Here is a 25,129-nt window from a genome sequence, read left to right as displayed (position 1 = left end):
ACATGGATCAGCCAGATCCGCTGAGAACGGTGGCTTCGGCTGACAGTCTGATGTGTGTGGGGGGCTCCCGACTCTGAATATTTTTGCCTGATCTTTTTGTTCTGCCTGGAGATGAGCCTCCACCGGAAGTGTCTGGCGGCAGTTTTCTCCTCTCTCCCCACTGAATGCGCATGCACAGTCGGCTGAGCCAAACATGAATGGACCCGGGGGTTTCGGGAGAAGCAGCCGTTGAATGTGTATGCGCCCTAAGAGCATTGAGAAAACTTGTCTTGGTTGAACTTACTAAGGATGGATTCACACATGGGGATTTTGGTGCGTTTTTTGCAGAAAAAAAACAAAACAAAAAACCTCCAGCTCCAAAAATTTGCTGAAAGTCTATGGGAAATAGGCATGCAAGGTTTTTATTTAATTTTTTTTATCCTGTTTGGTGGCATTTTTGTGTCTCTGCCTTTTTTTTTTTTTTTTACAAATCGCGAGATATTAGAGTTATACTGTTCTTCCATCACTATAGGGAAAAAATGCCATCCACACGTTTAGGTCCCATTCAGATGACTGTATTGCATTTTTTGCAGATCGCACACGGAACCGTTCATTTCAATTTTTCGCAGACATCATTGGGGGAGATTTATCAAAAATAGTGTAAAGGAAAATTGGTTCGGATGCCCATAGCAACCAATCAGAATACACCTTTCATTTTCTAAAGGAGCTGTCAAAAACGAAAGGTGGAATCCCAATGGTTGCTATGGGCAACCGAGCCAGTTTTCCTTTACACCACTTTTGATAAATCTCCCCTATTGTGTCCTGTCCGCATCCGTATGTCCATTCCACAGCAAAAAAAAAAAAAAGACTGAACATGACAAAATTCACGTCCATTCTGTGGACAGAAAGTCATTGCTATAATGGGTCCGCAAAAATAAATGGATGCAACGCAGGTGTCATCCGTATTTTTTGTGGATCCATGTTTTGCGAAGCTCAAGATACATATGGTTGTTTGAATGCACCCTGTGGTTTCTAATACAACCACCTGCATTCGTCATGAACGGATCCGGTTGTATTAGATCTTATATAACAAAAGACGGATCCGTCATGAACCCCATTAAAAGTCAATGGGGGACGGATCAGTTTTCTATTGTGTCAGAGACTTACGTTGTGTGCCAGGACAGATCCGTCTTGCTCCGCACCATATCGCGGACAGAAATACGCTGCTTGCAGCGTTATTCTGTCCGTGATGGGAGCGCAACCAAACGGAATGGAATAAATTCTGGCGCACTCCGTTTCATTCAGTTCAGTTTTGTCCCCATTGACAATGAATGGAGACAAAACGGAAGCGTTTCCCCCGCTATTGAGATCAGATTACGGATCTCAATGAGCCATCCCTGGTAATCTAGTAGGTATTATTACACTAACTGCACCCAGGCCTGTCAGACTCTTCAGAACTCTACTCACAGGAATACGGACTGGCATTTTTTGACAACTAAAGCCTCATTCACACGTCAGCGTTTCACGGACAACACACGTCCCCATTCATTTGCATCCATTCAGACGGATCCGTTCTGAACGGATGCAAGCGTTTGCATTATAGGAGCGGATACGTCTGTACAGACACCAGACGGATCCGCTCCGAACGCAAGTGTGAAAGTAGCCTTAGTTAAGAAATTTTTCTTTATTGTGAACGTAATTAACATGTTTATTTTAAAATAAACTTCAAATCAACAAGCATAAAATAAGAAAAATTAGAATAGTAATGTTATATTTAATTTACTTGACAAAAATTTTTATTTTCTAAAGAGATGTGCCCCCACACAGTATTTATTGCCATCTATGTGCCACCTAAAATTAGTTTGCGCCAGATATGTGCCCCCTCACAGTATTTATTGCCAGAAATGTGCCCCCAGGAACAATAATGCCCCCATTAGTGCCCCTAAGAATAATAATGCCCCCTTTGGTGCCCCTAAGAAGAATACTGCCCCATTAGTGCCCCCAGGAAAAATAATGCCCCCATTAGTCCCCCATCAGTAAGAATAATGCCTCCAGTTGTGCCCCCAGGTAAAATAATGCCCCCATTAGTGCCCCCCCAGTTAGAATAATGCCTCCAGTTGTGCCCCCATTAGTGCCCCCTCAGTAAGAATAATGCCCCCATTGATGATGCTTTTATTAGTAAATCGTTGGTGGAATTGGTGGGGCATTTACAAATAATACTTACCCATGTCCTGCGTTGGCTGTTCAAAAGACGTCCGACTCTTCTCTTCATCCACCGAAGTGTTCTGGCTCCCGCGCAGAAGTATCTTCCTTTGTTTGGAGCCGTGGCACGAAGTAAACTTGATCTGCGCATGCGCCGCCGCCCCCCGACGTGCGCGCTCACAGCATCTAATACAGGCCGGCCATTAGATCACCATGGTAAGCGGTGCGCAGGCGCGGCCCATGGATGCGGCCGGCAATCGGTGGCTGTATCCATGGGCAGCGACTATAAACAATTCTATAGGATTTTTCAATTTTATTAAAAAAACTATATGATTTAGAAAATGGATTATATTTAGGAAAATCTTACATATAAAATATATAAACAATAAATAAAATATTACTTATCGCCACGTCTGAAAAGTCCAAACTATTAAAATTTTTTTAAAAATCTCCTAGGAGGTGAGCGCCGTGACAGAAAAAAAAAAAAACCTGCGTAGTAACATTGTCCCCCCAAAAAATAGAATCGGACTGTTCCATTATGGGCCGGATGTTCCATAAAATGCGTAATGCACGCTGCTGTTTTGAAGTTTTATTTTTTTTCGCATGGTATTGAGTATCGCAATACTTTTTTATGGTATCGAAATCGAATCAAAATCAGCCGTGTGAATTCCGTTGACTTGAATGGGTCCGCAAGATGCAAAGCAGAGACACTGATCTGAAGCCCCCGGAAGCACTCGTATGTGTGCTGTCTTTTGCCGTAAATTACGGACCCATTGAAGTCAATGGGTCCACGCCGCGATACCAAATTCACACGGCCAGTGCCCGTCCATTGCGTCCTACAGCATGCATCTTTGTATTTGTCATGGCGCAGGTGGTTCGTGTTCAATTACACTACTTGACCCCTTGACCTCTGTAGGGGTGCCGATCGGGAGGCATGAGCCGCATTTAGCGCTCAGTTCCCAGGATTGCCGGAGGGGGCGGAGTCAGGGAGTACGTGGGGAGCGCGGGCGCGCGCTTGTGATGTCAGACACCGCTCTTGGAGTGGAAGGGCAGGCAATTCAGTCCATTACTGTCTCCACTGATTCCTGCTCCTGGAAGAAGGTACAGCATGTCAGCTCCTGAAGCCCCTGGAAGCCACATGGAAAGTGCAGACCCACCTTCGGCTGCTCCTGCGGTGAGTTCCCCTAAGGGAAAAAAATCTGCATTTGTCTTCATGCTTATCTGGTGTAAAATTCTGATACCCAATTGCTCTTCTTTTTGTAGGGAGTGAGAGAATGTAAAGTTAAATCCAAATACGCAAGATGCGCAACTTGTATAAAAAAAACTCCCTGAAAATTATAAAAAGAAACTTTGCAAATCTTGCATTAGTAAGCTTTTAAAGGAAGAGCAACCATCTTTCCTTATGGAGGTTAATGCTATGGTTCAAAATTAAATGACATCCTCCCTGGCCTCTCTTACGCCAGTTCCTCCTATGCCTCCGGCCTAAAAATTCAGGTTATCAGTTCCATCCTCCTCTGACGCAGAGGACATGGACAAGGAGGCTTCCACCTCTGGACATAGTATTGTCAGAGGGGAAAATTGTTGAAGACGAAAAAAAATACTACTTTTCCTCTGAGGAAATAGAGGAATTACTAAGGCCAGTAAGGGCTACCATGGGTATGGAAAATATCCAGAAACCCCGGTCAGTACAGGATGAGATGTTTGGGGGACTACGTAAAAAAAGATCTAAAATATTTCCCATTAAGGATATGATCTTTGATGAATGGACAGATCCAGAAAGAAGGTTGGGAGTCTCCAAGGAGTTTAAATAGGCTGCTATTTGACCCGTCTTTAAGGAGACCCCAAAGATTGACATTCAAGTGGCAAAAGTTGTTAAAAATTTTACCTGCGATTCGATGATTCGTCAGTTATGGGTCCCATGGAACGAAAGGCAGATGCCCATTTTGAGGAAATGCCGGGAGGCCTCCATGTTTGGGGTGAAGAAAAACATAGCGGCAACTTCTGTGGCTAGAGCCATGTATTTTTGGCTCAACAAATTAGAAAACAATATAAAAAATTAACTCCTAGAGAAGAAATCTTAAACTTCATCTCCCTTCTTAGGTCTGCCACAGCAATCCCGGCTGATGCTTCTGCAGAATCTGTCAGATTCGCTGCTAAAGATGCAGCTCTGTCAAATTCAGCCAGACGAGCACTATGGATGTAATCCTGGGGAGGTGACAGGACCTCCAAGACAAAATTGTGCTAAATTGCCTTTTTCAGGAAAATAAGTGTTTGGCCCTGTACTAGATGCAATCTTAGACAAGGCGGCCAACAAAAAGAAAGGGTTCCCAGAGTAGAATAAGAGGAAACCTTTTAGTCCTTTAGTTCAGTCTAAATCCTACAAGGGAAAGGGCAAAATGGGACGTTGGGGAAACGTGGCAAAGGTAGAAGGTCCTTAATCCCCAAAACAAACAAAATGAAACAATGATGCCAGTGTAGGAGGAAGGTTGAGGACATTTCTGGCTCAGTGGGAAGCAGTAACTCAAATCTCTGGGCTATATACATCGTGAAAAATGGTTACAAGATAGAATTTTCCTCAATCCCTCCAAGAAGATTTCAAATCACGTCCCAAAGTCAGAACATTTTATCCAAAAAATCGGGAGTAGTGATAAAAGTACCCGAATCGGAAATAGGATAGGGCTTCTATTCAAAACTATTCCTAGTCCAAAAACTCGACGGCTCTTTCAGTACTATTACAAACCTAAAAGGTCTAATCAAATCAATAACTTGAAGGAAATTCAAAATGGAATCAATTTTGTCAATCATCCCCCTAATCAAGAAGGGAGCCTAGATGACATCCGTCAATCTAAAAGATGCCTACTACCACGTTCCCATCCATGCAAAATATGTCAGATTTGCACTAAAAAAACTAAGCGGGCATAATCAATCCTTTTCAATTCTTCTCTCTACCATTCGGTATTTAGTCAGCCCCAAGAGTTTTCACAAAGCTGGTAGTAGAGATGATATACCCCCTCAGACAATAAGGGCTACTAATTTTTCCTTACTTAGACGATTTCCTTATAGTAAGGAACTCAAAATTGGAAACGACCAGACAGACCGAATATGTGTTACAAAAAGTCTCAAAATTGGGCTGGTTGATAAAGGTAAACAAAAATATAAAAAATCTGTGCCAGAAATACAGATTATGACCGATGCAAGCGGTTATGGATGGGGAGCAAAAGTGGCCTCCTCAAGTGGTCAGATGAAGTAAGTAACAGATCCTCAAACTACAGAGAGCTACGAGTGGTCTGGGAAACCCTAAAAGTATCTCAAGTAATGTTACGCAAAAAACATCTAAAAATATTTTTGGACAGTACCACGACTGTCTCCTATTTAAAACATCAAGGGGGCACAAGATCTCCAAGCTTGAAACTACTAGCGGAAAAAATATATTTTTGGGCAGAAAGGAGCGTCCTTTCCATTACAGCAGTCCATCTCAAGGGATCAGAGAACATAGAGGCAGATTACCTGAGCAGAAGAACATTAGACCCGGGGGAATGGTCATTAAACCAAGGAATCTTTCAGAAGATTTCCGAAAAATGGGGCTTGCCGCAAATAGACCTCTTCGCCTCAAAGACAAATGCAAAAGTAAGGTGCTTCTGTTCTTTAAATCCCAAAAAAAAGTCGGGGGCAGTAGACGCCTTTTCAGAAAAATGGATATGGGACATAGCATACACTTTTTTCCTCCGTGTACTCTAATCCCTCGAGTCCTGCAGAAAATACTAATAGTCCCAGTAACAGTGATATTAATAGCTCCCTACTGGCCCAAGAGAAGCTGGTTCTCCATCCTAGAGGAAATGGCTCTGGAGGAACCTTTTGAAAATACCATTGCAAAGGGACATTCTGTCACAAGTCCCAATTTTTCTTCAGAATCCCAGTCTTTTCAAGCTGTCAGCCTGCATCCTGACAGCAAGGTCTTGAGGAGCAAGGGGTCTCGGACAAAGTTATTAATATATTAATACATTGAAGGCTAGTAGGAAAAAGGTTACCTCAGCTATCTACCTTAAGATCTGGAAAAGGTACTGTAGTTGGTTGGGGGAAGTTTCCCCGGATATGTCATCCCCATATATCCAGAAAATCTTAGATTTCCTTCACAGGGGGTTAGATCTTGGCCTTAGACCAAGTACACTAAAAGTTCAGATCTCCGCCCTAGGGGCATTCTATGATATGAATCTAGCCGATCATAGATGGATAAGAAGATTCATAAGAGCAGAATCCAGGCTAAGACCATCCCTAACTCCTAATGTTCCTCAATGGGATTTAAACTTGGTTGTAAGAGGATTAATGAAGTCTCCATTTAGCCCTATATCGGACATTTCAATTAAACACCCAGCATTTAAATCAGCGTTCCAAATAGCTATAACATCAGCTAGACGCTTGGGGAAAATTCAGGCCCTCTCCTGCAGAGAACCCTATCTTTTTCAATATTTCCTGACAGGATAGTGCTAAGATTAGATCCGGGTTTCCTTCCAAAAGTGGTCTCGGACTTCCATAGGGAACAGGAAATCAACTTATCTTCATTTTGTATGGACCCACAAAACCCGATAGAAGAACAGTTCCATCTCCTAGATGTAAGGAAGACAATTATCCAGTACTTGGCAGCCACTAAGGAATTAAGGAAGGATGACAATCTTCTGATTCTGATTACAGGTCACAATAAAAGGGAAGAAGGTTTCCAGAGCTTCTATAGGTGGCTGGATAAAAACCACGATATCCTGCTGTTACTCCCTAATGGGTCTTACAAGTCCTTCTAATGTTAGAGCCCATTCCACCAGAGCAATGGCCTCTTCTTGGGCAGAGAAAGCTGGTGTATCTCTTGACAAGATATGTAGGGCAGCTACTTGGTCAAGTATAAGTACGTTCATAAAGCATTATCGTCTAAATATCTCTGCTTCCACAGATCTGACCTTTGGCCAGAAAGTTCTGCCAGCAGTAGCCCCCCTACCGTTTAATCTGTTAGTTCTCATGTGTAGCCGTCATGGTGGATGAAATGGAAAACCGTAATTAAAACCTACCGGTAATTCTGTTTCCTTGAATCCACCATGACGGTTTGTATATTCCCTCCCTTAATTGTTCTAATACGGAGTATGAAGTAATACTCACAAAAAAATATATAATTTTGTAAACACTGATGGGTGAGACTGGGTGGGGGCTTTTAAACTTTGTGTGTTCCTGCCCCTACAGAGGTCAAGGGGTTAATCTCATGTGTAGCAGTCATGGTGGATTCAAGGAAACAGAATTACTGGTAGGTCTAATTGCGGTTTTTGCATCAAATTTATTTTGAAAAAAATGCGCACTTACATAAATGGGCCAAAAAATGCTCACAAAAAGCCATGAGAATTAGTCTAAAGCCTCTTTCATGCAACAGCATGTATTTTGCGATCTGCAAAAAATATGGATGAGGTCCATGTAGGGCTGCAGCAAACGATTATTTTAGCAATCAAGTATTCTACCGATTATTTTTACGAATAATCGAGTACTCTAATAAGAAAAAAATAATTATTAGATTGTTTTCCTTTATAAAAACTTATCAGACCCCCTGCCATCAGTCCCCAACACCCTTCTTTCCCCCCTGTGCAATCAGCCCAAGTGCATCAGTTCCCCCTAGTGCCATTAGCTCTGTTCCCCCAATGCCTTCAGCTCCACTCCCCCAGTGCTATCAGCCCCTCCATGCCATTGCCATGTCCCACACTCCCCCAGTGCCTCCATGCCATCCATTGCTATGTGATGTCCACCACTATCAGATCAGTCCCTCCATGACATGTCCCCCACTCCCCTAGTGTCATCAGCCCCTCTATGCCATCCATTGACATGCCCCCCAATCCCTGAATGCCTCCATGCCATCCATTGCCAATTGCCATGTCCCCCTCCCCCAGTGCCATCAGATCAGCCCCTCCATGCCACGTCCCCCTCCCCCAGTGCCTCCATGCCATCCGTTGCCATGTCCCCCACTGCCCTAGTGACATCAGATATCATCAGCCCCTCCATGCCATTGCCATCCATGTCCCCCAGCGCCATCAGCCCATGCCACCTTCAAATCATAGGTGCCCCCCCGCCAGATTCCGGCCCCTGCTACTGTTAACTTTATACTTACCTTTCCTGGCAGTGCGCTGACATGGAGTCTGCAGGAGACGGACTGCGTCTTCTTCATAGCATGCACTGGTGGGGACCTGATGTCACACACAGCGTCAGCCAACTCGCTGACGATGTGTGCACGCAAGGCCCTGCAGCACGGTGCCGACGGGAGGCCACGGAGCGGTGAGTGAAAGGCCTCACTTCACTCCTGCTCCGTGGTCACGTGATTTAAACTAATCGCATCAAGGATTTTTTTGCATTGATTGCATGGATGAATCGTTGCAGCCCTAGGTCCATGTGACGTCTGTGTTTCATCTGTTTTTTTTTTTTGTTTTTTTTTGATACAACTGCCTATTCTTGTCCGCAAAACGGACAAGAATAGGACAGGTTATATTATTTTTGCGGACCACGGAATGGAGCAACAGATGCGGACAGCACACGGAGTGATGTCCGCATCTTTTGCGGCCCCATTGAAGTGAATGGCTCCGCATCCAAGCCGCAAAAACTGCGTCTCTGATGCGGACCAAAACAACTGTCGTGTGCATGAGGCCTAAAACTAGTGCAAGACTCTATAATAAATGACCCCATGGTGTTCCTTAAGGGCATCATTCCTTTAAAAGGTTTAAACAATTAGAGTACATGCATTGCTTCATAAATTCATTTGTACTGTAAAAAAACATTTCCCAAACTTGGGTTCGGTTCCAAGTGGTACCTTGGAACCGAACCAGAGTTCGGGAAATGTTTTTTTTACAGTACAAATGAATTTATTAAGTTATTACCTGAAGTGTCGCGAGACTTCGCGAAGCAATAACTTCAGCTCATTGGAGCCAATACATTCTAATACTGTATGGAGCTACTGTATGTATTGGAACAAAGTTTTATGCGAATCTATTTCGGATGTTTCATCCAAAGTCGATTCGCTCATCCCTAGTCATAACCTCTGGAAATGAACAGTGTATAATGTGATGGAAATTAATGAATCCAGCCAGTAAAGGAAGCAATATGGACAATCGCAATACATTAGTAAGTGCCTTGTATTAACTTCCTCTACATGATAAATGGCATTTGCTGAAGTGAGACAACCCCTTTAAGGTGGCCATACGCATGAGATTAAAATGGGCTGGAATGGCAGATTTTGGCCGTTCCGGCTGACTGTTTGAAAAATTAGCGAGAAGAAGTGTTCGCGATCGCCGACAGCAAACTCTTGTCTTCCGAAATGCAATCCGCCGTGCTGGAAACCTTCGGCCGTTCATCCGCCTAAACTGCATGTTGATGGCATGATTTGCCATTGTGCTCAAGCACTAGGGCAGGGATCAGCAACCTTCAGCACTCCAGATGCTGTGAAACTACAACTCCCAGCATGCAAACATGCTCGGCTGTTCTTCTAACTCCCACAGAAACGAATGGAGCACTCTGGGAGTTGTAGTTTCAGAACAGCTGAGGTGCCGGAGGTTGCTGATCCCTGCACCAAGGGGTCTGTTTTTATTAAGAACTGACCCCCTGGTCGGGCAGTTTAGGCTACTTTCACACTAGCGTTCGGGGCTCCGCTTGTGAGTTCCGTTTGAAGGGTCTCACAAGCGGCCCCGAAAGGATCCGTACTGCCCTAATGCATTCTGAGTGGACGCGGATCCGCTGAGAATGCATCAGTTTGGCACTGTTTGTCCTCCGCTCAGCAGGCGGACACCTGAACGCAGCTTGCAGCGTTCGGGTGTCCGCCTGGCCGTGCGGAGGCAAACGGATCCGTCCAGACTTACAATGTAAGTCAATGGGGACGGATCCGTTTGAAGTTGACACAATATGGTGCAATTTTCAAACGGATCCATCCCCCATTGACTTTCAATGTAAAGTCAAAACGGATCCGTTTGCATTATCATGGTAATGCAAACGGATCCGTTCTGAACGGATCTAAGCGTTTGCATTATAGGTGCGGATCCGTCTGTGCAGACAGCAGACTGATCCGTACCTAACACAGGTGTGAAAGTAGCCTTAGTTGGTGGGATCGTTCGTATGAACGATCCATTATCTCAGATGTATGGCCGGCTTTATATTTGCACTGAACTGCTCCCTAAGATCTGATCATAGGGGGGTGCCAGGACAGGCCGCTCCATGTTACGGTATGGACACTTCTGTAGTTCCCTCTGGACAGGGGGCTTGTAGAACCAGTCGTACTACAGATCAGATCCTAGGACCGGATATTAGGAAGTCTAAGCAGTATTTGGGGCGATTTATATGAAAAGAACCTACAATGCTCTTTTTCTGGTTTGTTCCTGTAGTGCTATATCCTGGTGTCAGTCGGTTCTCGTATCTCTGTACTTGGTAAATTTGCTTAGTTTACCAAATTGTGAGGTTCTCATTACAATTTTACCAGGTTGCTCTGTAAGGTAATCAGCAGGGACACGTGGCAGGGTCTCGTGGTGGATATTCCTCCATAGAAGACTGCAGAGGATACATTGTAATCTACGACCCAGAAAAGCGAAATATTTCTCGCTTTCTCCTGGAAGGCCTCGCTCCTGGTGTCGCTCCACATTGTGCCTCTCTGGCAGGGAGTTGCTTTTGGCTTCCAGGCAGGGGTGCGACGAGCAGGTGGCACCTGATCCTATCTCCTGAAATATTCAGCAGACTTGTAATTTTCCAGAGCGAGACACTAGAAAGTAAATGCAAGAACTCGATCGGTGACATTCCACGTAGCTATGGCTTTTGTCCGTAGATTGCATTTATTTCATCCCCCATGGGATCCATAGGTGTTTTCTAGGCTGCTCCATGGGGACTGTTTATATGGTGGCGGCTTGGTATCATGGCCTCCATATAACACATCAGCCAGGCTTTCCTCAGGAAAGCGGTGCAGATCCTGAACCGGTGGACTGAAATAAGCTCATCCGCAATGGGGACGTCACAATGCCCTCAGGAAACGTAATATTAATGCGTTTTTTCATATAAAAGGATATGACCTTAGTTTACTGCCTGCACTTGTGTTCTACCATAGAGGCATGCAGAGAGGTATCTCACCAGCGCCACCTATTGGAAGTGACTTTCCAACAAGCCTTGGGATTTGACAAGGGAATATAGCCAGATATCCATCTGTAGACCGTTGATTCGGGGTGCTTGCCCCTCATGAGTACGGAGTAGGGTTCTGGCTGACTCAGTGTGACTCCTTGGAAGCTCCTTAATGAGACCAGTCCTGTACGGAGACTTACTGGAAGTGCTCCATGGGAAAAGAATATGCAAAGAGGTATCTCCCAAGGAAGAGTCCCATCTCGCTAGTATGAAATCCCAAGGCTTGTTGGAAAGTTGGATCTTGACTCCTAGAGAGCCACTTCCAATAGGTGGCGCTGTTGAGATGCAGGTAACATTTTTCTTTTTGTCCGGCCGACACCCGGCATTTGTGTCGGATCAGGCAGCCGGATCTGCTTGACGGAGATGTGAGCGAGACCTCATTGAGCTCCATATCTATTAAGATACCTTGCCAATGAAGGGGGCGAGATTTGCTGCAAAACGTCATCTAATCCGCACCAAAATACACAATTAGAAATTGCCGGATATGGTGCAGAAACGCACATAAATCCTTGTAGAAATTTGCGCAGATCTTATGTGCATTCACTTGCGCCCATAGGCAGGTGGCCTCAAAGGGGTTGTCCAGCCTTTTTGTCAGGATCGGTCATCAATATCTGATCGGCGGGGGGTCCAACAACCAGGATCCTAGCCGATCAGCTGTTTGATGAGAGGACGGCTCTCCGTGCAAGCACCTGATGATAGGTCATCAGTAGTTTTGAGCAAAATAGCAATTTGCAAGTTCGGGTTTGCGTTATCTAAGAATTCTGTGATGGAATCTGTTACCATGGACCATAACGGAATTCTATGACGCCATGCACCCCGGAAGCCTTAAAGAGGCTTTCCGTCATAATAGAAGTCCTAGAATTCCGTTCTGGTCCGTGGTAACAGAATCCAACACAGAATTCTTAGATAACCCGAACGCCGAACACTAGTCATCAGTATCGATGGCTGGCAAGTAGTGCAGCACCAGAGTCGGGGTAAATTGGCCTTCCTTGTTATATATCAGGGATTTTTCTTGGGAGAGCCGGAGAGAGATGAGGCTGTAGATGTACAGAAAGACCTCAAACTATTGATTTGTGCTTAAAGCCAAGATTACACCACGGAAACCAAAGGAGCGGATCCAGTCTTCTGACCCACCCCGGCACGTCCTCTCGGGAGATTGCTTGTGTAAACAGTCATTGAATTGGCCTTGTAGCTGCCTAGTAGTTCTCAAGCTTTCCTGGTCAGGCCTCCACATACACACACTTTTTCAAGTCCAATAGAAAATTCTTTAAAGGAGTTCTCTCACTTCAGTAAGTGGCATTTATCATATAGAGAAGGTTAATACAGGCCACTTACTAATGTATTGTGATTGTCCATATTGCCTCCTTTGCTGGCTGGATGCATTTTTCCTTCACATTATACACTGCTTATTTCCATGGTTATGACCACCCTGCAATCCATCAGTGGTGGTCGTGCTTGCACACTATAGGAAAAAGCACTAGCCTGTGTGTACTCCCACGGTCCCGGCCTCCAGAGAGGCTGACACTTTTTCCTATAATGTGCAAGCACGACCACCACTGCTGGATTGCAGGGTGGTCATAACCATGGAAACGAGCAGTGTATAATGTGATGGAAAAATGCATCCATAGTAAGTGCCTTGTAGTAACTTTCTCTACATGATAAATGCCCCTTTACTGAAGTGAGAGGCCTAACATAAAACAGCACCAAAACCGGGGGTTAGAAGAGCACAACTCTATCGCTTGTATCACCAGGGGCTTCATTATTCCTTTGTGAGCTGAAATGGTGGGAGTTGTAGTTCAGCTGCTGTTTACATTCTAGTTTCTGTATGCAGGACGGAGATGTCTCCTGCTAGTTTAGGTAGGGAAGAGCTGGAAGGGCGATAAAAAATGCAGAGTGGATTATATTACAGCGGTGTAACCAGGCACCCAGAAGTCTCCTCTGACGTGATGGAAAATCCCCTTTTATTGTGTCCGGACATAAATGAGATGATGTATGAACGCTGCGGCACATGGCCATCACCCAGCCTCCTGCTTCTCTCCTCTTACTTTCACACGCAGGACGATGACAAGCTTAAAGGGCTTCTGCACTTTACTGATGATCTATCCTCTGGATAGATCAGCAGCATCTGATCGGCGGGGGTCCCGGGTGTCGGACCCCTGCCGATCAGATGCCATTCAAGTGAATGGGGCTGAGCTGCAATACCAAGCCCAGCCACTATACAATGTACGGCGCTGTGCTTGGCGGGCGGTGAAAAGGCCGAGGTGCTCACAGGAGTCCCGCTGCCTTCTTAAAACGGCTGATCCCACGTGTCAGACCCCACCGATTAGATTGCAGTCTGCAATGAAGCTCCAGATGGGTGTTACCAGTCGGGGTGGGGGTGGAAGGGGGGGGTCCCTACACAGTTAACACTGGCAGCCCTGATTGGATATTGTCAGACTATATACCCCTAACTGGTAACATCCCTCTGGACCTTCATTGCAAACTGCTGGTAATTCATTCATAACTTCTAGCAGGAATAATAAAGGAACGGCACAACATGAGCCATAAGAATAGATGCTCCAGAATTGTAATTACATGGGGAATGCAAGTAGTTAGTAGAGGTGACAGGTCCATAAAAATAACCTCCTAGTATAGTTACCTTTGTCCTGTCCTGCGTCACGGCTGGCTGCTGGTGACGTTACTCAATGTCAGGAGGGACTTATTCTCATTAATACAGTTCTTTATGAAGTTATTCATCTAACGCTCTACTGAAAATCAAGGGACAGTTGCCGCCTGATGATTTCCACCGAGTACATGGAGGGGAGCGGACGCGGCGCTGCACGTTGTGGAGCGCTGCCTAGCTGCTGATCTTAATGGTGGGAGTGGGGCTGAGTCGCCGCTGACGGCTGTGCAGTCTGTGCTTTCCTACCCTGCAATCAATGTGAAATCCATTGGCAGGAAGACGAGGCGGCAGTTATATAACAGAGCTGATCAGTCCTCGGTGCTTTTCCTACCACTGTGGAGAGAAGGCTCAAAAATGAGGTGAAGCCTCCACTACTTGTGCATCAGACGTGAACTGATTTGCTGCTGACGCGTTTTCTGACCGTCTATTGCACTTGTGAGAAGAAGTTATATAACCTGGTATTTGTTTTTCCGTCACACCTGAAGAGCCTGGAGAGGCCGCACGAGGGGATGAAAGCCTCGCCATTATTTATAGTGTATTTCCACTTACCATTTGTCCAGATGTATGCTCTCCTGTTACAATCTCCGGTCTAGCCAGTATCTCTGAGGCTGAAATGAATGGAAACCCTAAGGCCGGGAAACGCGCTGCATGTGGGATCGTTATTTCCGGGCCTGAACTCTGCTTCTTTGACAAGACCTCACAACATTATAATATAATGCTATGTGTCCCTGCCCGACACCGACTGTAATGAATTGTACCCCGATGGGTCTCCAGTGTCTGATCGGTGGGGCTCCTGTGAGAGCCGCAGCCTTCTCCCTGCTCACCAAGCACAGCGGCGTACACTGTATAGTGGGTGTGCTTGGTATCGCGCTCAGCCCCATTCACTTGAATGGGGCTGAGCTGCTCCTAGGCTACGTGACCGATGAATGTGTCGTCACCGGCCTAGTAAAGGCTGCGGCACTCACAGGAGCGCCGCTGCCTTCTCAAACAGCTGATAGGCGGGGTCCCAGGTGCGTGCTGGACCCCCACCAATAAGATAGGTCATCAGTAAGAAAATCTCGGAAAACCACTTTAATGCCATCAATACAAATAATTACAGCCGATGTCAGGCGGGGACACACCGTATTATAAATCATTATAATGCTCTGAGGTCCTGTCACAGGAGCGGAGATCAGGCTGGAAAATAACGCTCCCACGTGCAGCCTAAGGGTAGGAGCTTTTTGGAGAAGGTTTTGAGAAGATTTTCAGCCAAAGCAAGAAGTGGATCCAGCCAGAAGGAAAAGTGTAACTCCTGCTTTTATATTTCCAATTCGTTTTGAATTCACTTCTGGCTATGGCTGAAAAACCTGTAGGAAAATCTGCCGGAAAACCTCCTTAGGCCTCATGCACACGGCCGTTGTGCGGCCTTTCTGTGCATTGGGGGTCTGTCCGCACGTCATATTTATTTGCGGTGTGGAACAACGGAAAGAAACACCACGTATACACTCCGTAGTGCTTCTGGTGTTCCGTTCTGTGACTCCGTTCCGCATCTCCGGAATTGCGGACCCATTCAAGTGAACGGGTCCGCATCCGTGATGCGGGGTGCACAACGGCTGTGTGCATGAGGCCTTAGTAACATATTACAGAAGGCCGAAGAAAGACATTTGTCCATCCAGTTCGGCCTGTCATCCTGCAAGTTGATCCAGAGGAAGGCAAAAAAGAAACTGAGGTAGAAGGCAATTTCCCCCCCCCCCCCCCCCCCCCCCCCCCCTTAGAGGGGAAATTTGGATTTCTGGTTCACAGAGTATACGTTTGGGATGATGGGTTTCTTCTATGTAGTAGTCCCTTTTTCTGTACTAATTCATTACGGTATAAGAAGTGTTTGGCACGGCATATCCTCTGTCCCTGCTGATACCCATTCATTTGGATGGCATTCGTTTAGCGCTGTATTTCCGTTGCAGCAATTATGTGATGGCCCCCCATAAAGCCTTGTACCAGACTCTCCTCTGCTTTCTCTATGGACTCTCCCTTCCAGTTGACTTGCGTTGCTTGCATTTACTGAGCAAACCTGTTCTTTGGCCAGTGTCATGCACACTATCATGCACAATCATGCACAAATGTACTGTGTATAACATGCCACGTCCCTAGCCTTTGGTTGTACAGAGTTGTCCTTCTGACATTTAAAGGGGTTATCCAACTTTTTTTTTTTTTTTTTTTAAGACCTCACAGTGGCCGGACCCACGGTGGTAATCATACTTACCTGGTCCCCGCCACTGGGTTATGGCTACACTGCCGGCGCTGCAGCTCCCGTCTCTCTTAGCATCAACATCCTGTGTTAAAGGGGTTTTCCAGAATTTGGGAAAAAAATGAAGCTGAAGGGAGGAAATGTCATAAAATAAAAAAGAACCCATACTCGCTTGATAAATCCCCTGCCACTCCTTCAGTCCCCGCTGGTCATTATTAATTTTCCTGCAGCAGCCATATGTTAAACACCCACGTGACCACTGCAGATATGTACATCTAACAAATGGCTCAGACAAGATGTGAACAGAGCCTTAGAGCCTGGATTACACCAGGCAATTGTCGGGCCAATCTGGCAGTGTAATACTTCCGCGGATTACTTGCTGAACGAGCGACAATCCAAATTTTTTGACAGGTTTAAAAATTGTTTGCATGCGGCAGATCGAGATGTCTAATAACGATCTGCTGCCGGCAATCAACCGGACAGCATGGGGACGAGCGATGGCATATTGATCACTTTTCCCCATGCTGCAGAGGAGATCGCCATATGTAATAGCAGCGGTCTCCTCCGCTTGTGAGCAGGCGATTTCCAGGAGGAAATGCTGCCATCCCGACAATCGCCTGCAGTAATACAGCCTCAAGGGTGTACTAGACTGGCCGATTCACCGCCAGTTCATTTTCAGGAAAGCTTATTAACAATGATCTGGCTGTGTAATACTGCTACCGATGAATGTACACTCCTACATTGGGCAATTGTGATTTTTTTTATTTATTTTATTTTTTAAGCACGCTTAAAAATCATTGTTTGCAGGCAGCAGATTGTGCTGTCTAATAACGATCTGCTGCCGGCAAACCACTATACAGCATGGGTACGAGTGATGGCATAACGATGGCTGCTCCTGCTGCGGAAGCGATCGCTGCATGTAATAGAAGCAGTCTCCTCCGCTAGTGAGCAGACGATTGCCGGGTAGGAGCGCTTCCCTCCCGACAATCGTCTGCACAATCGGGCTGTGAAATACAGCTTTAAAGGGGTATTCCCATCACATACAATAATGGGGGCATATCGCTAGGATATGCCCCCATTGTCTGATAGGTGCGGGTCCCACCTCTGGGACCTGCACCTACAAGGAGAACGGAGCGGTGAGAGCTGTGGCTGGAGGACCCCACACGCAAGGCCCCTGCTCCCATTCATTTCTGTGGGGCAGATGGAGATAGCCGAGGCAGCGGCAGCCCTATTGAAACTTAGAGGGCTGCTGCGCATGTGCAGTGCGCCCTCCATTGGTTCCCCTGCTCCGTTCTCGTTGTAGGTGCGGATCCCAGAGGTGGGACACGCACCTAACAGACAAATGGGGGCATATCCTAGCGATATGCCCGCATAGTATGTGATGGCAAAACACCTTTAAGCCTTGGCATCCTCTGTTGTCATCCTATAGATCACAGGTCTGCAACCTCCGGCTGTCCTGCTGTTGTGAAACTACAACTCCCAGCATGCTCCATTCAATTCTATGGGAGTTCTGAGAACAGCCAAGCAAGTGTGCATGCTGGTAGTGGTAGTTTCACCACAGCTGGAGTGCCGCAGGTTGACGATCCCTGATATAGATTTTTCCTTTGTACACGTATGGCTAGCTCATAGTGACATAGTAGTTGTGCAGTCTCTGGACCGTTCGCCAGGTGACACGATCATTTCCACCAATCCTCCATTGTCCAGTAGATGCTGCGCGCTGGGCTGCGCTGTCTGTGCAGCCTCTTTGTAATGGTTCTGGCACAGTGAACACTCTCTGCAGAGCTGCATAATACACGTCTTCTGTTCAGATGGAGCTTTATTTGTTGCGGTGATTGCCTGGTGGTGGCTGAAGTCTGAATCCAGAAACATTCAATCTCCTGCACAGCGTGCGCTCTGCCTACTTAGGGGTCCAGGCATGTGAAAAGACATCTTGTCCGCTACAACTGTATCTGGCTTTTACATGATTTTGATAGTAGTCCCCCATGGTAAAGTGCAAAATTATCAAATATAGGGCTTTTTTTTTTCTTCCATCTGATGTGGCTTTTGTGCATTGTCATTGCATGGCATTAATTCAAAATTCTGGACTATTGGAATGACGTATGTACTTAAATGTGTACCCCTTGGCTGCCGGCATTCCCAGTCTTGTAGGTTATTGTGCTTGTGGTGCTGGAGCGGGAGGACCTTTTCTAATCCTCAGTAGTGTAGGCCTCAGGTTTGGAAATGTGTATAGTGAGTATACTTGCTACCTCACAATGTGTAACATGCATCTGAGATCATACATGTGGACAGGTGATAAGTGAATATTGGCAGGGCAACCACTTAAAGGCTACACATACTCAACCGTATTCGTTTTGCGGCCCACAAACTGCGGATCCGCAAAACAGATGCCTTCCGTGTGGATTCTGCATTTTTCTCAGTTTCATTAAAAGAAAGTCATTCTGGTCGGCAAACCGGACAAGAATAGTTCATGTTCTGTAATTTGCAGGGCAGGCAGATGGTCCAAACCCATGCAACTCAATAGATATGTGTCCGATCCTCCAAAAAAAATGCATATCCAAAATAGTTGTGTGCAAGAGGCCTAAGCAGAGCATAGATGTTACATAGAAAGCAGTTCCTGGTAGTTCTTGTTTAAATTGAGTATGTCCTATTGTTCTTGACTAGGGATGAGCGAATTTAATATTTAGAAAATAGAGTTCGGGTTCAGGTTATGGTATAATCTAAATTGCGTTATGGATTCCGTTACCACGGACCATAACGCAATTCTATGACGGAATGCATAAGGGAATGTCTTTAGAGGCATTCCATTATTCATTCCGTCATAATAGAAGTCTATAGCCTGCGTAACGGATCCGTCCCGTTTACGTTATGCTGGAGTTCACTCCTGGATAATGGAAACGGGACGGATCCGTTACGCAGGCTATAGACTTCTATTATGACGGAATGAATAATGGAATGCCTCTAAAGGCATTCCGTCATAGAATTGCGTTATGGTCCGTGGTAACGGAATCCATAACGCAATTTAGATTGTACCACAACCTGAACCCGAGCTCGAATTTCAAAATATGAAATTGGCTCATCTCTATTCTTGACCTAGACATTTGACATCAGCGGAGAGTTCGGACACCCCCATACCCATTAGCTCCACGGAAACTGTGCGGCCAATGTTCACCCGATGTGCTCGGCCATCTTCAGCATTTTGCAACTTACGTTCACATATAGATTTTAGTCCACCTTTCTGGAGGAGATGATTTATCCTCTTTGATGTAAAAAGATCCTATGCATCGTAATGACTTAGAATAATAACTTTAACGATAGCAATTCTGGTAGAGCAGGACTTGGTATTAAACCATGTAATGTGTCAAAGGGGATGCCATATCAGAGTCGCTGTACTTTCACACATTCATTTAATAGAGAATGGTGTAACTAGCACATTTCTAAATCACTTCATTTAAAAAAAAAATCTGCCTGCATCCACCTAAAAAATGCTGTAAAGTCATGGCCACTAGGGGTCTCACTTCCACCTAGGTTGCAGTCCACTGCCTGTTGTCAGGCAAGATCCGTCCCTTGTAGCAGAGAAGAAGTGGCGGTGTGTCAGAGCTAGCTGAGATCCTCAGCCTGATAAAAGAACTGCTTCTGCACTGCTTCTGAATTCACAGGAGCCTTTCTGTAAGGACCCATTCACACGACGGCAAGGGCTCCGTGCCCGTATTGAGGACTGCAAACGGCGGGTCCGCAATATACGGGCACTGGCCGAGTGCACATGTCCTGTCTTTTGCGGAGCAGAGGCATGGATGGCAAGCCCTACGAAGCCCTTCTGAGGGCTTTCGGGTCCGTGCTTCCGCACCGCAAAAAGTAGGACAAGTACTATCTTTTGCCGTATTTAGCGGATCTCAGACCCAGTCAAGTCAGTGGGTCTGCATCAGCAGCACAGAGTGCGCATGACCAGTGCCCATACATTGTGGACTGCAATTTGAGGTCTGCAGCACGGGCACGGAGCCCTTACGTTTCTGTGAATGAGCCTTTAGTTTGATTTCTCCCATCTGTTCTGTGAGCTCAGGAGCTGAAAACAAACATAGAAGGGAAATAAAGGAAAGGACATCACAGCAATACAGTGCTGGCAGATTTCACAGAAGGGAGACCCCCTCCCCCTCTTTTCTGAGAGAAATGCATCTAGCTGTGCAGCTGAAACAGGGAATAATATGGTTCAGTATAACCTGGTGTATGACATATTACCTGCTCTGAGTTAGGGAAAAAAGTCTTTATCTGTGCTCTTTCTACTTCTTGTTCTCTCGTCTGACGTCCCGCTTCTTTCTCTGTTTAACCAATGCAATGGAAAACTGGCAGAGGTCTTATCTATCCTGATCGAGCTACAATTCCTGCTACACACAGATCCTTTTGTGACTAAAGGTAGAATAAACTGGAGTCTCTTATGTTTGGTCAGGGAGTAGCTGGTGCTTGCTATGATCTGTTGTATTTTTTCAGTTTTTGCCCAGTGAATCCTACCATGCATTGCCACCAAGATGGTGCTTTTTTTTTTTTTTGCTTTTTTTCTTTTGCATTTCTTATTGGTTTAGTCCATGATTATTACATAGATACGTTTTCATCAGTTCTTGGCAAACAGAGAGAATTTTGGTAAAATGGACATATGCTGTTCTATTATTTATAAATTGTATTTTATTTTTTTACTTTTATGTACCGTATATATTAATTTATCAATTTTGTTTTATTTTAGGTGTAATTTTTCTACTGTAACCAAGACTTTCCACCATGGAACCTGAAATTATTCGAATGTATTCCTCATCCCCACCTCCTCTCGATAGTGTTGCAGATGATGACGACGATGATGGGTTTGGAGAATTTGGAGGCTTTTCTGACGTCCACAGCTCTGGAATTGGGTTTGCCAACTTTGACACAGTCAGTTATCCGAAGACTAGTGAGGACTTTATACCATCGAAACATTTCTTACCTATACACGATTTCTCGGATAACGTAAATGACTTCTCTAGCCTTACCTCCATCACAGCCAATGAGAACATCTCTGAGATTGGTATTTCGAAGAAGGGACCTTGTTCTGTGTTTGAGACTAACATCAACCATGACACCACCCAATTCAACGTTGCTGCACTTGATAATAAAGGGAGCTCAGGGGAGAACGCAAAATATATAAACTCAGAGACCCAACTTACTTGTAATGATAATGATCATTTTATAAGTAGAAGTCAGGAACAAATAGCTAGTACGTGCAATGGTGAGAAAATAAACAGCCTGGAAAATCTCACGAATGGGTTTGCAGTGGCAGATGGCGACAACCCTCAGGGATTACAAGATCTTGACCGAATGGGACATTCAAAAGGATTTAAGTCAACCAGTTCTCAAAGTACAGATTTAAGTATAGACTTTTCACCACCAAGCCCCAGAGATGAGTTTGCTGACTTTGCTACATTTTCAAGCAAGGACCATGTAGACATAGATGAGGTACATTTGGAACCATCGAAAGGTTCACATGAAGGACAGGCTCAAAGTATTAACCCTAGCACTGAATCAAGTAGATTTGAACATGGCGGTGTCTCGATTGCCATGGAAGAACTAAAAGACCCCTTTCCTCGAGAAGAAATTGAAGAGCCTGATACATTAACATTAAGCAGTGTTCTTCCTCCTGAAACAAAGTCAGATATGACAGAATCCGAAATTTCTGATAGTATGCATTCACTGGATACCAAAAATAGTAGAAATGAGGAAGAACAGACTATTAATACAATAGATCCTCCTCATAATGAGTCTCTGGAAACATCAAAAGATGTTAGAAAGATAGAACTTGATTCCGATATTGAAAGTGGACATGACGTGAATGTTCCTCACGAGCCAGAGTTTGATGCTTTTGGAGATGTTGATGCTGCTCTTCCTGTGACAGACAGTGTCACGTTGGATAAAAAACATGTTCATGAACCTTTAGAACTGCCCTCGAATGTGATGGAGGGAAATGATAATGACTTTGGTAGTTTTGAGGATACAGCTTTATCTTTCCAGGAGGACCAGGCAGTGCCTTCAGAAAAGTTGTCTTCTGAAGACAAGACATCTCAACAGTGGGCTTCTGAGGAACCAGATGAGTTTAGGGAGTTTGGAAGCTTTGTATCTTTGGCAAAAAAAGAGGAGTCGAGTGTTACACAGGACTCAGATGACTTTGCTGATTTCAGTACGGCAGGCAGTATTCAGCAGCCTTCAGACTGGAATGCATTTGAGGATGATCAGGAGGGAAGTGCTGCTTCTTGGGCTGCCTTTGGAGATCCGGAGATAGAGCCTTCTACAGAGTCTGATGATTGGCAGTCATTTAGGACAGACATTCCCTCTAGCACTAATGAGCAGGTTGTAGACACACAAAGCATCGACCTCCCGGCAGTTCAGGAACCTGAAACAATGCTTGCTTGTGAAGATTCAACAATTGCCTTTCAGGTAATGATTGCAGCTTTGCATTTCTTCCTTATAACTTTACCAAAGCACGCATGATAAAAATTGACAGGGTAACTTTGCTGTTAGGGCCCACTTACATGGGCCCAGGATCGGGATGGTTAATAGGATGAATGTTCACATGAATGCTTGTTGTTGATCATTGGCCTTCATGAATTTACCACCCGACCACCAAACATCACCAAGCATAAACAAGGATGTGCTGTCCACAAAAAGTGAACCTGCATGGGAATGAACGATCGAAGTAGTGATTGTTCATCCCCCTAACGAATGGATGATTGCTGCATCTAAATGCAGCGCTCCTGTGGCACATTGACTTCATATGTTGGTAGGACATCTCCTCGTGTGAACAAACGATTGCACAAATGGTTCTAAAGGGTCCTTTACACTGCCCGATTTTCAGAAAGATTATCGCTACATAGCATTCATGCGAACACTAGTTAGAGATAATCTCTTACTCTCGTTCTAAATCATCGTTTGCCGGCAGCAGATCGTTGTGTCTAAACAGCCTCTGCTGCCAGCAAACAATGATTCTGTATGGGGACGGGTGATGGCATTAGCGATCACTGCTCGTCCTACTGTGGTGGAGATCGCTGCATGTAAATTCAGCAGTCTCCTTCGCTAACGAGCAGGCGAATGTCAGCAAGGAATTGGGCCATGTAAAGGGGACTTAACTGTCCCAATGAGCAGCTGCATGGTTAATCGCTCACTACTTAATTGCTCATGTAAAAGGTCTTTGAACAATCGTGTTGGCAATTGCTGCTCAATACTGGCATAAATCACACGGCCGTTCATTTACATTATTGTTGGCAGCACACCACTGTTTACAAGGGGAAATGTGCTGCCGGCAAATGGCCATTTTTATAGCCGCAGGAAAAAATCAGATCGCCCAACAAACCAGCATTCCCTTTCTAGTCGGCTGATATTGTTTGCTTCTCAAGCTGTTTTAATACAAAAAGGAGCTGGAGGATAGTCTGACTGCTCATTACAGCTATATACAAGGCTCTCTCAGGTTAGAAACAGGCTGGTGAGCAAGCTGACCCTCCCGTCAGCTGCAGCTGGGGATTCCAGTAGTAACATAGCTGGAAAAAGATTCAGGAAAAGAGCTGAAAGGTAAAGAAATGCAGTTATTCTGGATGGCGGTCATTTTTATGTGGCTCTTATTTGCCATAGGCTGTAGAACCTAGTGATGTGTAGTAGATGATCTAAATCTAAAGCGGAACCTTGTATTTCTGCAGAGGATCAGCAGACTGATCAGCCCCCATGTCCTCAATGGATCTGCAATGTTTCTGTGCGGACTCTGCATTGTAAAACCCACTGGTCATTCATTATTTCACACAGATATTCACTTGAATTGCTGGTGGAATAGTTTGTTGAGATTTAGGTGCAAAATCCTGACCGAATGCTGAATATGTAAACATGGTCTAAATGAGCATGTCGATTTAGGCTACTTTTACAATAGCGTTAAGAACGGGTCCGTCTGATGTTTCATCAGACGGATCCGCTCCTATAATGCAGACGTTTGCATCCGTTCAGAACGGATCCGTCTGCATTATAACTTAGAAAAATTTCTAAGTGTGAAAGTAGCCTGAGCGGATCCGTCCAGACTTTACATTCAATGGGGGACGGATCCGTTTGAAGATTGAGCCATATGGTGTTATCTTCAAACGGATCCGTCCCCATTGACTTACATTGTAAGTCTGGACGGATCCGCTTGCCTCCGCACGGCCAGGCGGACACCTGAACGCTGCAAGCAGCGTTCAGGTGTCCGCTCACTGAGCGGAGCGGAGGCTGAACGCTGCCAGACTGATGTATTCTGAGCGGATCCGCATACATTCAGAATGCATTAGGGCTGGACGAATGCGTTCGGGGCCGCTTGTGAGACTCTTCAAACGGAGCTCACAAGCGGAGCCCCGAACGCTAGTGTGAAAGTACCGTAACTTTGACCACTTTATTCAGCATTCTTCGAATTTTCTTCAGACAGCTCTGAGCCATCTTTATTTATTTGCTTCATTAATGCAAAATTAAGCAAATCTTGAAAAAATACTTATTTCCTACTGTTTGGCTTCTGCAGAGTGTAAGCCCTTTACCTAGTGGTTGGTGCTGCTGAATGACATGAATCTATCAGCACCGCTCCTGTTCCTGATATCTCCCTCTGCCCTTTCTCTGCCTTTTCTCAGTGTTTGAGAAAGCAGCAGGGAGGGGGACAAGGTTATACATGCCACATGTGTGTGTAGAAAGGATCCACGGAGAGTAGCTCACACAGGCTGTAGCTAGTGAGGAGAGCACACGCAAGGCCGTTTGCAGGGGAAGAGGGAAGCATCCTGGACACACAGATCCTGCATATATTACTAAGAGGGACACAGTCACATGAGAAAAGTCTGAAACTAGGAACAAATTACAAACTGAATATCAAGTGCTCTGAAAAA

At 45.3% G+C, this 25,129-nt stretch overlaps 1 protein-coding gene across 3 annotated transcripts in view; it reads left to right on the top strand.

Annotated features, from left to right (window-relative positions):
• AFTPH (aftiphilin) overlaps positions 1–25,129 on the top strand; it is a 98,355-nt gene that overhangs the window by 3,432 nt on the left and 69,794 nt on the right. For all 3 annotated transcript variants that reach the window (XR_005778515.1, XM_040430112.1, XM_040430114.1), the window contains exon 2: positions 20,968–22,685. Coding sequence is in view for 2 of the 3 variants with exons in the window: in XM_040430112.1 (XP_040286046.1) it covers positions 21,003–22,685 (1,683 nt within the window). In the remaining variant the exon portion in view is untranslated. The remainder of the gene's footprint in view (positions 1–20,967; positions 22,686–25,129) is intronic.

The sequence above is a fragment of the Bufo bufo genome, chromosome 4 (genome assembly GCF_905171765.1).
Source record: "Bufo bufo chromosome 4, aBufBuf1.1, whole genome shotgun sequence".
NCBI classification, from domain to species: domain Eukaryota; kingdom Metazoa; phylum Chordata; class Amphibia; order Anura; family Bufonidae; genus Bufo; species Bufo bufo.
Note: the sequence above shows the minus strand (reverse complement) of the source record. Positions and strands in the feature narration are given on the sequence as shown.